General features: G+C 48.7%; 1 protein-coding gene and 1 pseudogene across 5 annotated transcripts in view; one reads left to right on the forward strand and one right to left on the reverse strand.

The window, feature by feature from the left end:
• Nucleotides 1-16,734, reverse strand: part of IFI35 (interferon induced protein 35) — a 118,275-nt gene that overhangs the window by 40,624 nt on the left and 60,917 nt on the right. For 4 of the 5 annotated variants that reach the window (XM_073562603.1, XM_073562605.1, XM_073562604.1 and 1 more), the window contains one exon: nucleotides 2,787-2,945. In XM_073562603.1, coding sequence (XP_073418704.1) covers nucleotides 2,787-2,945 — 159 coding nt within the window. Of the gene's footprint in view, nucleotides 1-2,786; nucleotides 2,946-9,629; nucleotides 9,759-16,734 lie in introns of those variants that run through there. The other variant, XM_073562607.1, reaches the window with a different exon arrangement.
• On the forward strand, nucleotides 9,952-15,819 carry LOC141075520 (catenin alpha-1 pseudogene; annotated as a pseudogene).

The raw sequence follows: 16,734 nt of genomic DNA on the forward strand, positions 1-16,734 counted from the left end.
GGCAAAAAACTTTATTTGATGGATTGGAAGGCTCAGGTGGGGGGGGGGGGGTTCCCGACGCTCTGCCCAGACCTGCACTGTGGGTCTGGCTGTTGCTGCCACCTTTGGGCGAGCAATAGCAATGCAGGCTGTTCAGCAGCAAACCACTCCGGAGGCTAAGTCCTTCTGTCGCTCCACTGAGCATGCTCACGGGACGATCTCCCATTGGAGATCGGGAGTCACATGCCCAGGTCCTTCTCCAGATCTGATTGATTTATCTCAGGGATCTGGAAGCTTCAGGAAGGTCCTGGCTATAAAAGGTTTGCATGGCCTCTCGGCCATGCGCTAGTATAGACTCTAGTTGCTACCTGTGTGAATGATGACGGATGCATGAACCTGCGAATGACTCATTAAGGTTCCCCTCCCTCTGATATTACGTGTGTGGCTAGGGACTTAGTCTTAGAGTCAGCGCCAGTCAGTGGCACGCTACAGGCCACAGTGCATACCTCCACAGAACTAGCGACTGACAGTGCGCCCTCTCCTGGCCATTGTCGTATAGCGGCGGTGTCAGTCGCCGCACTGCAGTCAGCAGCACTTATCGGCGGTAGCGACGCCGCACGCACGGTAGGTCTAGACGAACACTGACCCTGTGTCTTGAGCCCCAGTCCTGTGACCATATACCATGCGTGCACTGCGCTGAGACCTGTGAGTCCAACAGGCTCGGTATTTATGTTTATTGCTTTGGCGCCTCTGTGAATCAACAGAGTACGCCCAGCGCACACCGAGTGACGTTCAACACGCGTGCGATATACCGCCATATTGAGTGTCCGCCATTACCTAGCAGCAGAGTAACACCTTCTGCACGGTGGACCCCGGGTGGCAAACACACTTATTATTATTTATTATTTAGTGCGTTCCGCCGCTCCTAACACATACACTGGCACAGCAATAAGGATGACATACCATGTAGTGACCACAATACAATATATAGTTTCACTGCAAATTGGTGCTGTTTTCAAATTGATGGTATAACCACAATTCAAAAAGTTGAGACTCTGTATAAAATGTAAAGAGAAAAGGGATGCAGTAATTTTGAAATCTTTTTACAGCCATATTTTATATACAAAAGAACTTGGAACACAGATCATAAAGGTAAAAGCCAGACATGTTTCTATTTCACTGGAAGAAAAATGACATCTCAAAAGAAGTTGAGAAAAGGTTAATAGGCTGGAAAAGTAAGTGGTAGTCATGAAAAACAGCTGGATTGTCAATTTTGAAGTAAGTCACATGACTTTGTATAAAATGAGAATGTTAGAGAGGCAGAGTCTCTAAGAAGCAAAGATGGTCAGAGGTTCACCAGTCTGTGAACTGCGTCTACAAGTTGTGTAACAATTTCTTAAAAATGTTTCTCAATGTAAAAGTGCAAAAACTTTGAATATCCCACCATTATATATAATATCATCAAAAAATTCATATATTCTTCAGAAATGTATGTGCACAATGGACAAGCATAGCTATCAATATTGGATGCTCGTGAACTACTAACCTTCCGGCGGCACTGCAGTAAACAGTAAAAACAAGCAGGATTTGGTAGTGCAAATCACTGCATTGCCTCACTGCCAGAAATCATTGTCTAGAGATAGTTCACCGTGCAATCCAGAAATGCAAGTGAAAATTCTATGAAGTAATAAGCAGGCATATATCAACACAATCCAGAAACTTTACTGTCTTTTTTGGGCCAAAGCTCATTTAAAATGGACTTGGGCAAAATGGGAAACTGTGATGTGGTCAGATGAATCAAAATTTTAATCCACAGACGCCATGTCCTGCGGACTCAAAAGGAGAGGGACCATCCAGCTTGTTATCAGTGCAGAGTTCAAAACCTGCATCTCTGATTATATGGGGTTGCATTAAGGCCCCGTCACATTTTGTGACACATCAGCGATCTCGCCAGCGGGGCTGTCTAACGATGTCCCAGCGATCCCATCATGTCGGATCGTTGGTGGGATCCTTGGGACATCGTTATGTGTAACGGGGGCTTTAGTGTCCATGGCATGGGCAGCTTACACATGAGAGGCTCTATCAATACTGAGCAATATATAGAGGTTTTAGGACAACATACGCTCCCATCCAGACAACGCATTTTTCAGAGAAAAACCCGGAACATGCCGATGCAATTTTTTGTCACTATGGGTGACGTTACACTTAGAGCCCCGTCACACATAGCGACGCACCAGCGATCCCGACAACGATATGACCTTGTCAGGATCGCTGGTGTGTCGCTACATGATCGCTGGTGAGCTGCCAAACAGGCAAATCACAGCAGCGATCAGGACAGCGACGACGCGGGTAACAAGCGCGCACATCGCTTAGTTACCTGCTGTGTACCTTAGTTACCAGCACGCTGGTGCAGAGAGCTGGTAACCAAGGTAAACAGCAGGTTTCTAAGTGCCACTCGGCTCCCTGCACCAGTGCGCTGGTAACTAAGGTACACAGCGGGTAAATAAGTGACGCGCACCCTTAGTTACCCGCGGTTTACATTGGAAACCAGTGTCCAGCTCACTGATCTCCCGCCTGCCACACACAGCGATGGGCGCTGGCCAGTGGGAGACCAACGATCAAAAAAATGTCCAGGCCATTCGAGCACAATCAGCGATACCCGGCGGGGGAGGGGCCGTCGCTGATACGTGTCACACACAGCGATCTCGCTGGTGAGATTGCTGTTGCGTCACAAAACTTGTGACTCAGCAGCGATCTCACTAGTGATCTCGCTGTGTGTGATGGAGGCTTTAGCTAATCATACTAACCTGAAGCTTCTGATCATTATCATGCAGAGCCTGTTCATTCTCTATCAGTTTTTTCTCCTCTTTTCCCACTCTGTCTTGAAACTTCTGAGCCAGACTTTCAGACTCCTCCTTTTTCTGCTCCAATTTAGCAATGACTTCTAATATGGCTGAATGTCTTTCCTAGAATAGCATATGAAACAGCAATTTCAGAACTTCATCAGTTGTTATGATCTTTAGACCGACTTTAATACCGTTATAACTATTACAAATATTGGGAACAATATTTGTTCATATACCCAGTCACAGCACATTACACTACGGTAGGGACAAGCCAACCACATGTCCTAACCCTGCAGAGAACAATTATGTAGGATCCATCAATCCTCATTAGCAATAAATGACGCTATGTAACGCTGATTGTTTGACCTATAAAGCTGGATTCATACATCATTATATCAGGATCCCAGTATGGACCGTCATAAATGGACGTTCTCTTATATGCCCATGAGGCTGCTGAGCTTGGGGCAACAGTCCCACAACCAGTCCATACTCGGGCCGTAATACCCGGATATGTGAATGTATTTTGGCTGAGGTGCTGTGTAATGCTCAGCTAGTATTCCTCTGGGGTACAGATGAGCCTCTTCATTAGGTCGGGATCACACATGCGAGAAACTCGGACGAGTCTTGCATGTTAATACCCATAGCAATACATGCAGCCGCACTCTTCGCTCCCGAGTGCCGGCGGCAGTGCCGGGTATTAACATGCAAGACTTGTCCGAGTTTCTCACGTGTGATCCCGGCCTTAGGCTGGAATCACACTAGCGTATAGCATCGGATGCGATATGCTGCGAGCGTGAGCCAAGTGTCAGTGATCTGTGCTTCAGTTCTCTCACATCAGAGAATCGCAGCACATGTGCAAAGGAGACAGAGAGCGTAATTTCTCCATTTCCTCCATTGCCTGTCTCGGCGTATATAGAATGACATCCGAGTGCAGTCTGATGTTTCACACACACCCATAGACTTACATGGGTGCGAATGAACCGAATCTCGCTGCCAGTCTCAGCATACTGCTGAATCAGCATGAGAAAACATTTCCAGATCTGAGTTGCCCCATATTATAACACTGGGCCGAGTGCTATGAGATGTTTTATCGCATAGCACTCTGCTGCATTATACGGTAGTGTGGCTCCGGCCCTAAAGCCACAGCATCTTTCTGTCCTATCACTGGAAATTCATTACAAATGGCTTGCCTATTGTTAATGGCTGCAAAATCATAAAGCCATTGAAATATGTTAGCAATACGCCACTAGCTCCTAGTGATACAGCAGGAAGCCGTTTAAACTTTTAGGCCACGGTCACACGTTCAGTATTTGGTCAGAATTTTACCTCAGTATTTGTAAGCCAAAACCAGGAGAGGAACAATCAGAGGAAAGAGACACGTCACCACTTCTGTATTATCACCCACTTCTAGTTTTGGCTTACAAATACTGAGGTAAAATACTGAATGTGTGAACGTGGCCTTATCAAGTGGCTCAGACACATCTCATTCATAAACTAGGCACGTATCAACAGCTGTATGGAAACTCCGCATCACACTTTCCAATTATCTATATTAAGCCGGGGTCAGACTTGCGAGAAACTTGGACGAGTCTCGCTTCTTAATATCCGGCACTGCCGCCAGCACTCATGACCGGAGCGCTCAGCTGCCTAGAAATACATGGAGCCGCACACTCCGGTCCGAGTGTCGGCGGCAGTGCCGGGTATTAAGATACGAGACTCGTCCGAGGTTCTCGCAAGTCTGACCCTGGCCTAAGTGGAATAATAATTATATCCATTCACTATTTATCTGAAAATAACCCTCCAGCAAACTCCACCGCACCCAAAAGCATCACAATTGTTGGCTGGCGCCTAGCTCACACAGCCTTTATCCATCCTCATTCCCTCAAGATGGCTGGACCATCATTGTAAATATACACCTGTACTTTGTACCTCCCCGCCTCATTGTAGATTGTAAGCTCTCATGAGCAGGGTCGTCGTTATCTTTGCTTTATTTATTGTATTATCTTTATCATTGTTACTTATGATTTGTGTATGAACTGTTGAATTGTAAAGCGCTGGGGAAGTTATGTTGGTGCTATATAAAGATTATCATCATCTTATCCGGTGTCCATAAATGGGTCTTAGAGGGGCTGTCCATCTAAAAAAATAACATTCAGCTGTGCTCCTACTAAAGACTTTCTATTAGATTTTTACATTTCCAAAGGTTTCCCGTTCTTCTGCTATCAGTAGTGCCAGTTTCGGCAGCTCCACTTTCTAGCTTGTGCTCGGCACAGGAGCGAGCTTCCTTTGTGGGCAGGAACTGGTGCTGTGTGTGCAGAGACTGACTGACTGCCCATTGCAAAAGCTGAGCCAGTCCGATTTTATGTCCATACATCAGATTTGACAAAGGAGAGTGACTTAGCTACTAATATCAGAAGCGAGCCCCCTTCATACACAACTGTAGTCAGGTATCGACACAAGAAAAAGTAAATTTAACACAATGAACTCCATTTTTTGAGTTGTACAACAGTTTTAATTGGAGCGGTAAGATCCAGTGGTTGGTGACAATCACTGTAGGAGCTGTAATAAATGTCATGTTAGTTGTCACCCACCTTTCCCAGACACAAATATGGATTCTCCAGGCATAGGATATTGATGACCTATTTTTTGATCATCAATATCAAAGATCTCTGGGGGTCCAAATCCCAGCACCCACACCAATCAGCTGCTATTGGCTCTCACAGCAGCTGGATATAAACACTGAGCAGTTTTGCACTGTACAGCTCTATTCAATATGTAGCAACCGCTGCCAAGTACTACAGCTTCTCTTAAATATGACCTGATCTGCAGTACTTGGCAGCGGCTGCTACACATGTAACTCATCATAACAGTGCTGCTTTTTTGGGGGGTGTAATGGTTACCAGTGCGATGTGTAATGGTCAGAATTGTAAAAATTGGCCTGGTCAGTAAGTGCCAAATTGGCTCCGTCACTAAGGGGTTTATAGCTACAAATATCTGAAGGGAGGGAATTGGAAACACAAGCAATGAGAGAAGACACAGATTAGATATAAGAAAACACTTTTTCACAGAGTGATCAATGAATTGAACAGGCTGCCACGAGAGGTGGTGAGTTCTCCTTCAAAAGAAGTCTTCAAACAGAGGCTGGACAGACATCTGTCTGGGATGATTTAGTGAATCCTGCTTTGAGCAGGGGGTTGGACGAGGAGGACGAGGCTGAAGTTGGTTTCTTATTAGTCCACTTTCTTATTCGGAGCTGAAGTTGGTTTCTTATTCGGCAATTTTTTCTTTTCTGTTTTTTATAGGTTTAACAACAAAAAATAAGCATCACAGTAATAAAAAACAACAATGCAGCGAGGTGCCCTGATGTGAATACACTTAAAATCAGTGACAAAAATTCTAAAACTGGCACAAAAATGTTCATCAAAGTGGGCACCAAAGGGCATTAATGAAAGGGTTAAATGACTTTGGGCCACTAATCTCACACTGCAGACATATAGAACAGGGAGCCCCACATCAAAAACTGGTCCCTCCAGCCTGGCCCAAATGGGTTCTGGGCATCAGAATTGGCATCAAAGTGGGCACACAGCCGATTTTCACAGATTTGAATGTGATGTTTTTAAGGGGTTAAATGACTGGGCCACTGATGTCACACCATGAGTATACAGATAGTGATGCCCCGCATCAAACCCAGGTCCCTCCAGCCTGCCCCAAATGGGTTCTGGGCATTAGAATTGGCATCAAAGTGGGCAAACAGCCAATTTTCACAGATTTGAAAATCGGCTGTGCGCCCACTTTGATGCCAATTCTGATCCCCAGAACCTATTTGGGGCAGGCTGGAGGGACCTGTTTTTGATGCAGGGCTCCCTGTTCTATATGTCTGCAGTGTGAGATCAGTGGCCCAAAGTCATTTAACCCTTTTATTAATGCCCTTCGGTGCCCACTTTTGTGCCAGTTTTAGAATTTGTTTCCCTGGTTTTAAGTGTATATCCATCAGGGCACCTCGCTGCATTGTATGTTATTAGTGTGATGATTAGGTTTTGTTGATAAACCTATAAAAAAAAGAAAAGAAAAAATTGCCGACTAGAAATCAACTTCAGCTCCGACCCAGGAGGTCCCTTCCAGCTCCACCATTCTAGGAGCTGTGGTGACAGACTCCCTGTACGCCAGGTGCTGCCACATCCCAGCATTATGGCTGACTCCCTGTACGCCAGGTGCTGCCACACCCCAGCATTATGGCAGACTCCCTGTACGCCAGGTGCTGCCACACCCCAGCATTATGGCAGACTCCCTGTACGCCAGGTGCTGCCACACCCCAGCATTATGGCAGACTCCCTGTACGCCAGGTGCTGCCACACCCCAGCATTATGGCAGACTCCCTGTACGCCAGGTGCTGCCACACCCCAGCATTATGGCAGACTCCCTGTACGCCAGGTGCTGCCACACCCCAGCATTATGGCAGACTCCCTGTACGCCAGGTGCTGCCACACCCCAGCATTATGGCAGACTCCCTGTAGGCCAGGTGCTGCCACACACCAGCATTATGGCAGACTCCCTGTACGCCAGGTGCTGCCACACCCCAGCATTATGGCAGACTCCCTGTAGGGCAGGTGCTGCCACACCCCAGCATTATGGCAGGTGCTGCCACACCCCAGCATTATGGCAGACTCCCTGTACGCCAGGTGGTGCCACATCCCAGCATTATGGCAGACTCCCTGTACGCCAGGTGGTGCCACATCCCAGCATTATGGCAGACTCCCTGTACGCCAGGTGCTGCCACATCCCAGCATTATGGCAGACTCCCTGTAGGCCAAGTGGTGCCACATCCCAGCATTATGGCAGACTCCCTGTACGCCAGGTGGTGCCACATCCCAGCATTATGGCAGACTCCCTGTAGGCCAGGTGCTGCCACATCCCAGCATTATGGCAGACTCCCTGTACGCCAGGTGCTGCCACATCCCAGCATTATGGCAGACTCCCTGTACGCCAGGTGCTGCCACATCCCAGCATTATGGCAGACTCCCTGTACGCCAGGTGCTGCCACATCCCGGCATTATGGCAGACTCCCTGTAGGCCAGGTGCTGCCACATCCCGGCATTATGTCAGACTGCCTGTACGCCAGGTGCTGCCACATCCCGGCATTATGGCAGACTCCCTGTAGGCCAGGTGCTGCCACATCCCGGCATTATGGCAGACTCCCTGTACGCCAGGTGCTGCCACATCCCGGCATTATGGCAGACTCCCTGTACGCCAGGTGGTGCCACATCCCGGCATTATGGCAGACTCCCTGTACGCCAGGTGCTGCCACATCCCGGCATTATGGCAGACTCCCTGTACGCCAGGTGCTGCCACATCCCGGCATTATGGCAGACTCCCTGTACGCCAGGTGCTGCCACACCCCGGCATTATGGCAGACTCCCTGTACGCCAGGTGGTGCCACACCCCGGCATTATGGCAGACTCCCTGTACGCCAGGTGCTGCCACACCCCGGCATTATGGCAGACTCCCTGTACGCCAGGTGCTGCCACACCCCGGCATTATGGCAGACTCCCTGTACGCCAGGTGCTGCCACACCCCGGCATTATGGCAGACTCCCTGTACGCCAGGTGGTGCCACACCCCGGCATTATGGCAGACTCCCTGTACGCCAGGTGGTGCCACACCCCGGCATTATGGCAGACTCCCTGTACGCCAGGTGGTGCCACACCCCGGCATTATGGCAGACTCCCTGTACGCCAGGTGCTGCCACACCCCGGCATTATGGCAGACTCCCTGTACGCCAGGTGGTGCCACACCCCAGCATTATGGCAGACTCCCTGTACGCCAGGTGCTGCCACATCCCAGCATTATGGCAGACTCCCTGTACGCCAGGTGCTGCCACATCCCAGCATTATGGCAGACTCCCTGTAGGGCAGGTGCTGCCACATCCCAGCATTATGGCAGACTCCCTGTAAGCCAGGTGGTGCCACATCCCAGCATTATGGCAGACTCCCTGTACGCCAGGTGCTGCCACACCCCAGCATTATGGCAGACTCCCTGTACGCCAGGTGCTGCCACACCCCAGCATTATGGCAGACTCCCTGTACGCCAGGTGCTGCCACATCCCGGCATTATGGCAGACTCCCTGTACGCCAGGTGCTGCCACACCCCAGCATTATGGCAGACTCCCTGTACGCCAGGTGCTGCCACACCCCAGCATTATGGCAGACTCCCTGTAGGCCAGGTGCTGCCACACCCCAGCATTATGGCAGACTCCCTGTAGGCCAGGTGCTGCCACACCCCAGCATTATGGCAGACTCCCTGTAGGCCAAGTGGTGCCACATCCCGGCATTATGGCAGACTCCCTGTAGGCCAGGTGCTGCCACATCCCGGCATTATGGCAGACTCCCTGTACGCCAGGTGCTGCCACATCCCGGCATTATGGCAGACTCCCTGTAGGCCAGGTGCTGCCACATCCCGGCATTATGGCAGACTCCCTGTAGGCCAGGTGCTGCCACATCCCGGCATTATGGCAGACTCCCTGTAGGCCAGGTGCTGCCACATCCCGGCATTATGGCAGACTCCCTGTAGGCCAGGTGCTGCCACATCCCGGCATTATGGCAGACTCCCTGTAGGCCAGGTGCTGCCACATCCCGGCATTATGTGAATGTGGTCACTTTGCCACTGTGAAGCATGACCATCCAGGAAACATGGCGGATTTCCACCAGTGTGGCGTCTGTGCCGTCCACGCTTTTACAGCTCGTTTAATACAACGTATAAAACCAAAACATTTCCAGTAACTGCTCGAATCTACCACAGGGTGAGGTACCGTCGCCATTTTGTTCCCTGCCCCCCATGTGACTGACAGGACAGACTATGGCCACGTCTCATCCCGTCTCACATTTCACGGTCACGCTACTGAGTCTCCACGAGCCGTTTCCTGTAGCTGTAGGACCACAAGCCCCAGCACGCCCAGCAGCGGCTCCCTCCCACAATCCTGCACTGCGCCCTGTCACGTGCTGGGAGCCGCCCGGGGGAGTACCGCATGACGTCACGGCCTTCTCCGGGCGGATGAGGGAATGTGGGAGGAGGGGGGTGAGGTGAGCCGGAAGTTCCCGGCCCCTGGAACAATACTGCTCGCTCCGGGAGGAGTCTCCCCCGCTCTCACACATTAGTTTCACCTGCTCGCCGACAGTCACTCACTCAGCCGCCAGAGCACAGACGGCGCAGCAATGAGCGTCCACACCGCCGACATCAACTTCAAGTGGGACCCAAAGTCCTTGGAGATCCGCACGCTGGCCGTGGAGCGACTGCTGGAGCCGCTGGTAACTCAGGTCACCACCCTGGTGAACACCAGCAGCAAAGGCCCGTCCGCCAAGAAGAAGGGCCGCTCCAAGAAAGCCAAAGTGCTGGCCGCCTCCGTGGAGCAAGCGACGCAGAACTTCCTGGAGAGCGGAGACAAGATCGCCCGGGAGAGCCAGTTCCTGCGGGACGAGCTGGTGGCCGCCGTGGAGGATGTCCGCAGCCAGGGGGAGCTGATGAGGGCGGCCTCCGGGGACTTCGCTGACGACCCCTGCTCCTCGGTGAAGAGGGGCAATGTAGTCCGAGCCGCCCGCACCTTGTTGTCCGCCGTCACCCGGCTGCTCATCCTGGCAGACATGGCCGATGTGTACAAACTGCTGGTACAGCTGAAGGTGGTGGAGGAGGGCATCGTGAAGCTGAGGAATGCGGGCACAGAGCAGGACCTGGGCATCCAGTACAAAGCCCTGAAGGCAGAGGTGGACAAGCTGCAATCCATGACTGCAAAGCGCCAGCAGGAGCTGAAAGATGGTGGGCACCGGGATCAGATGGCAGCAGCCCGGGGCATCCTGCAGAAGAACCTGCCCATCCTGTACAGTGCCACCCAGGCCTGTCTCCAGCACCCTGATGTAGCCGCCTACAGAGCTAACCGGGATCTGGTCTACAAACAGCTCCAGCAGGCAGTGACTGGCATCTCCAACGCTGCCCAGGCCACCACCTCTGAAGAGACCCCGACCCAGCATGGCGGTGAGTTGGCCGTTGCCTTAAATAACTTTGATAAGCAGATCATCATGGACCCCCAAGGTTTCAGTGAGGAGCGCTTCAGGCCATCACTGGAGGAACGTCTGGAGAGCATAATCAGTGGTGCCGCCCTAATGGCTGACTCTGCCTGCACCCGTGATGACCGCCGCGAGAGAATTGTGGCTGAATGTAACTCTGTGAGACAAGCCCTACAGGATCTCCTCACAGAGTACATGGGAAATGCTGGTCGTAAAGAAAGGAGTGATGCCCTCAATGTCGCCATCGATAGAATGACTCGAAAGACCAGAGACTTGCGCAGGCAGCTACGTAAAGCAGTCATGGATCACGTCTCTGACTCTTTTCTTGAAACCAATGTGCCCCTCCTGGTCTTGATCGAGGCTGCCAAGAATGGTAACGAGAAAGAAGTCAAAGAGTATGCCCAAGTTTTCCGTGAGCATGCAACCAAATTGATTGAAGTGGCCAACTTGGCCTGCTCCATATCCAACAACGAAGACGGGGTTAAGATTGTCCGCATGTCTGCCAACCAGCTTGAGGCCCTCTGCCCTCAGGTCATCAACGCAGCCTTGGCATTGGCAGCCAAACCTCACAGTAAAGTAGCAATGGATAATATGGACATTTTCAAGGAGCAGTGGGAGAAGCAAGTGTGTATCTTGACTGATGCAGTGGATGACATTACCTCCATTGATGACTTCTTGGCAGTCTCTGAGAACCACATACTGGAAGATGTCAACAAGTGTGTTATCGCTCTACAGGAAAGAGATGTTGATGGACTTGATCGTACAGCTGGCGCCATCCGTGGTCGTGCAGCAAGAGTAATCCATGTTGTCACAGCTGAAATGGAAAACTACGAGGCTGGCATCTACACAGAGAAGGTAGTTGAGGCCACCAAACTCTTGTCAGACACTGTCATGCCACGTTTTGCTGAACAAGTAGAAGCTGCTGCCAGTGCACTTACCGGAGACTCTAACCAACCAGTAGATGAGAATGAATTTATTGATGCCTCCAGACTGGTGTACGACGGCATACGTGATATCCGTAAAGCTGTGCTCATGATAAGGACCCCTGAAGAACTGGATGATTCCGATTTTGAGACTGAGGACTTTGATGTGAGAAGCCGTACCAGCATCCAGACTGAAGATGATCAGCTCATTGCTGGGCAGAGTGCCAGGGCCATCATGGCTCAGCTTCCACAGGAGCAAAAAGCTAAAATTGCTGAACAGGTGGCAAGCTTCCAGGAAGAAAAGAGCAAGTTGGATGCTGAAGTGTCCAAATGGGATGACAGCGGCAACGACATTATTGTCCTGGCCAAGCAGATGTGTATGATCATGATGGAGATGACTGACTTTACAAGGGGCAAAGGACCCCTCAAAAATGCTTCAGACGTTATTGGCGCAGCAAAGAAAATTGCAGAGGCTGGATCACGGATGGATAAACTGGGGAGAACCATTGCTGACCACTGCCCCGACTCTACCTGCAAACAGGACCTCTTGGCCTATCTACAACGCATTGCCTTATACTGCCACCAGTTAAATATTTGCAGCAAGGTCAAGGCTGAAGTCCAGAATCTTGGTGGTGAGTTGGTGGTCTCCGGAGCGGACAGTGCTATGTCCCTAATACAAGCTGCAAAGAATCTGATGAATGCTGTGGTGCAAACCGTGAAGGCATCTTACGTGGCCTCCACCAAATATCAAAGATCCCAGGGCATGGCTTCCCTGAACCTTCCTGCAGTGTCTTGGAAAATGAAAGCCCCTGAGAAGAAGCCCCTTGTCAAGAGAGAGAAGCCAGACGAGACCCAAACCAAGATCAAGAGGGCATCTCAGAAAAAGCATGTCAACCCAGTGCAGGCTCTTAGTGAGTTTAAAGCTATGGAGAGCATCTAATAGACCTTTCTGGACACTGGCTCTTCATACCCACTGCCTGTATCATTATGCTGTAATTCAATCCTCTGCCCCATTTCTAGTCCCTTGTCACTTTCCACATTCACGGTTGTTAATAATGGTAATATTTAAAGGGAGAGTCCATCTAGAATGCATAATTTCCTCCTGCCCACCTCCACCTTTTACAGATCCCATTGTCTTCAATAATGGTGGGATTATTAGGAGTACCTCTTATGAAAACAGCTTTGGGTTAATAATGGTAAGAATGTTTGGATTCAAGGTTATTGCTTTTACATTATATTGACTATTAACTCTATAGTGACTATCGAAAATGAATCTACAATCTGAAGTATATAATTACCGTTCCATTATAACGTATACTCTTTACTGGTTGCTTCTGCACAATACTGGTGGCCATATTGATTACTGGACTAGTAGTATTCTGTGTGATTTCATCTGGCAGATTATTGGGTTGGACACCCTGGCTTCTGTCTGGAGGCAGGGAGGAGCCCCTTTCAGTGCTGTTACAGTATATTCCGCCTATTGGCATATTTATCATTTTTGGCACGTTTTTAATTTATTAACCCGATTTAGATTTTTCTAAAAATTAATGTTTTAAAGTAGCAGTCTGAAATCTAAATCTGATTGTCATGTAACTATCTCTACCAGAATACCTTTGCAACTTTTGGCTGTCTGGGCAATGCTGGTGGTTTGTAGTTCTACAGCAGCGGCAGGTTTCAGACTGCTAATTAATGGTCATACTGTACGGAAGATACACTAACAAATTGTGATCATGTGCAGCACAAATGATCATGGTTCTCGGTGCTTTGTCCTGTGTAAACAGTTGTAGTGCCGGCAGCTATGGCCGCCTGTGTGCAATGACCGCTGATGGGTAAAGGTGTAAGGGCGAGATCGGCACACGGTGTACAGACTGGCCTGCAGCTCTCCGGAGCATGACCGCTTCATATATTTTTCTGCAGCTGTAACTGTCTAGTTGGGAGAGCCACCAGCCAGTCCAGCACTGATGTTAGTCTGATTTAGGCCAGGATCACACATGCGAGAAACACGGCTGAGTCTTGCATGTTAATACCCCGGCACTCGGATCGTAGCGTGCAGCCGCATAGCAATACATGGAGCCGCATGCTTCGCTCCCCAGTGCCGGCGGCAGTGCCGAGTATTAACATGCGAGACTTGACCGTGTTTCTCGCATGTGTGATCCCGGCCTACTGCTGTCTGACTGCACCCTAGTTGATAGTACAGGAATCTCCCAATGCAGTTGGAGTATTGGGATGAGCAGTGTTGATACATGGGGCTCAGCAATAAAGCCAGGGCTACATGGCGACTTGGGGGCGCATGACATTAGGATTGCTGTCAGTCATAATTGGTGATGGTTATGCATATCTTTGAGTGTATTTTTTTTTTACTTGGAGACCAACGCTATGATTTACTATTAGTGGCCATCTGATATTGCACGATTCCAAGTCGCCCTGTGGCCCTAGCCTAATTGGTGTATAGGTATTAATAGCTTTCATTTTATTTGGGAAGGGGGCTACAGAAGGCATGGTCATTCTGAGACTGTTTTACAATGGGGGAGCGGACATCCCCCCCTCACTCTGCAATACAAGGATCTACACTTAGTTACTGCAATAAGGGTTCACATAGTTTACGAAAGCTGTATATAAACTGTAGGTCTGGCCAGGCTTCTCTGGTGTTTACGCACAACTCTTGGCTTTCTCTATAGCAATCCATATAATCTATGCATTATCTATATAAATGTCATGTGAACCATACAGACCCCCATACTGTGACGGATGTGCCCATGTATATTAGAACATTATTCAGGTTAGCGGTACAATGCAGCAATGGCTTCCTGCGGATCTCCAGTAGCCTTATTGTTCTGCGGGAAGCTCGCAATGCATGAGTCTTGGCTGTTACTAAGGGCTATTGCACAAGAGAATACATTTATTTTTAATATTCTTTCTTCACCAAAGGAGTTTTTGCAGTGGTTTTATCTTGCGTCTTAGTCCTAGAGAATACTCACTTTAGAGGCATCCATTTTGCATGCACATGATGGAGGCTGGGTTCACTTTCCGTGACCTCGGTAGGCGACTCCAGCCTCTTAATAACTGACTTTCCTTAGCAGCGTGGGTAACAAAATGGCTGGCTCCTTTCTAGGCCTTCACTTGTTTCCTCACCATCCCACTACATTTTAGGGGCTTCTCAGCTATTGTAGGTGGCTAGGGTCACTCCTTACCTGTATCATGTGTTATGTTATTTGGGGGGTATCGTGTTTTGCAAGTTATGTATTAAAGGGATTGTATACTTTTGGCTTTTGCCTGCAGTTACACATGAGGTAACCAGCTGTGGCCTTCTTCAGGTGGTTCCGACATTGGCACAGTCATAGGGAATGCTGCTTCATCTGGGCTATATTCCCTTCAGAATTTGCTGTACAGAACATATCTAAGGAAGACCACAGCTGCTTATTTAGGCTATGAGGGTAGAACCAGACATTATGATTCAACCCCTTTAATTTTCTTAAAGTGTCACTGTTTTGTTTTTTTGCTTTTTTTTTTATGTCACTAAGCCACAAGCTGTCAAAATGCCTTATATGAAGTAAAATGGTGAATAGTGGTTGTTTTTTATTTTTTTCCTGAACTGAAGGTTTTTAGCATGTGCAAAACATTGGGCCTTGAGTATAAAAACTAGGGTATGAGTAGTTGCCCAATCACGCTACTAGTCATTGCTAGTTAATATAAGTAGTGATCTAATTGTTTACTACTTAGTTTCTATGCCCAAGGCCGATATTATTTTGGAGAATGAGTAAAGCCCCCCAAACCCACGTATTCTATCCACGCACATGGAGCCAGATCAGCTGTTTCACCTCTGTCACCCACTTCTCCCACGTCTGCCTATTCCTGTTGTGTTCTACATTTCACCACTACATTGTGTTTGCTTTACAGTTGCCATTTGTTACTTTTATAACTTAAATGCTTTGTAGGGTTTTTAAAGTTGCTTGTTTTACTGTAATATTCCGGTTTTATGTATGTTAACAATAAATTTTGATTTTACTAGGAAAAGTAATTTTGTTTTTTTGTTTTTTTTTTACATGGCAGCAAAGATTATTAAGATTTGTGTCTGTCGTGACAATCGGGGATGGTTCACTGAAATTACTGGGGGTCCCAGTAGTATATTCTGACTATGAACAAATGCCGGTTTTCTATCAGCCGATGACTTGGAACAAGCATTTTGGGACTGAGCAATGCTGGACCCTTCTGGCCAATGATTAAACTGGCTTTAAAAAAAAAAAAAAAAAAACCCATTGTTCTTGGGAGTGTATTGTCTGGTGTAAGCTGGTGATGTGCTGCCAATAACATATTCTATGTGCACAGAACAGTTGCGTTAATGATAGAATTGTGGTCAGCCGCTCTCATTGTGCCATTAAATGTCCACATGCACGTGGCCGGTCAGCAGTCATCTAACAGCTACTATTGGCACATAAACCTAGCACTAGACACTGATAAAAGGCTTGTGTCTGAATACAGCCATACAAATGATGCTGATTGCCTTAAACCCTCTAATCGCCTGACAGGTGATCTCCATGAGTTGTCTGGTGGGGGGGGGCTTTCTCCCCATCGGGGTATGTTCCCACGGTCAGTAAACGCTGTGGGATGGACATGCAGCGGCCAGATGTTACAGCATAGTGGATGGGATTTCAAGAAATCCCATGTCCACTATGAGTGCTCCAACACCTGCAAGCGTTCATGTGTTTAAAGGTACATTATGATGCACAATACAAAATAATATTGTGGTACCGTTAGCCAGAAAAATCAATGTAAGTGCTTATGTCCCAAAAAAATTGAGAAAAGTATTGGAGTGTTATTGGCTAACCAGAGAAATTACATTTGCAAGCTTTCAGAGCTTAAAAGGCCCCTTCATCAGGCTTTATAATATAGCCTGATGAAGGGGCCTTTGAGCCCTGAAAGCTTGCAAATGTAA

Source organism: Dendrobates tinctorius, unplaced genomic scaffold (genome assembly GCF_039654945.1).
Source record: "Dendrobates tinctorius isolate UK_male_01 unplaced genomic scaffold, ASM3965494v1 ptg000360l, whole genome shotgun sequence".
NCBI classification, from domain to species: domain Eukaryota; kingdom Metazoa; phylum Chordata; class Amphibia; order Anura; family Dendrobatidae; genus Dendrobates; species Dendrobates tinctorius.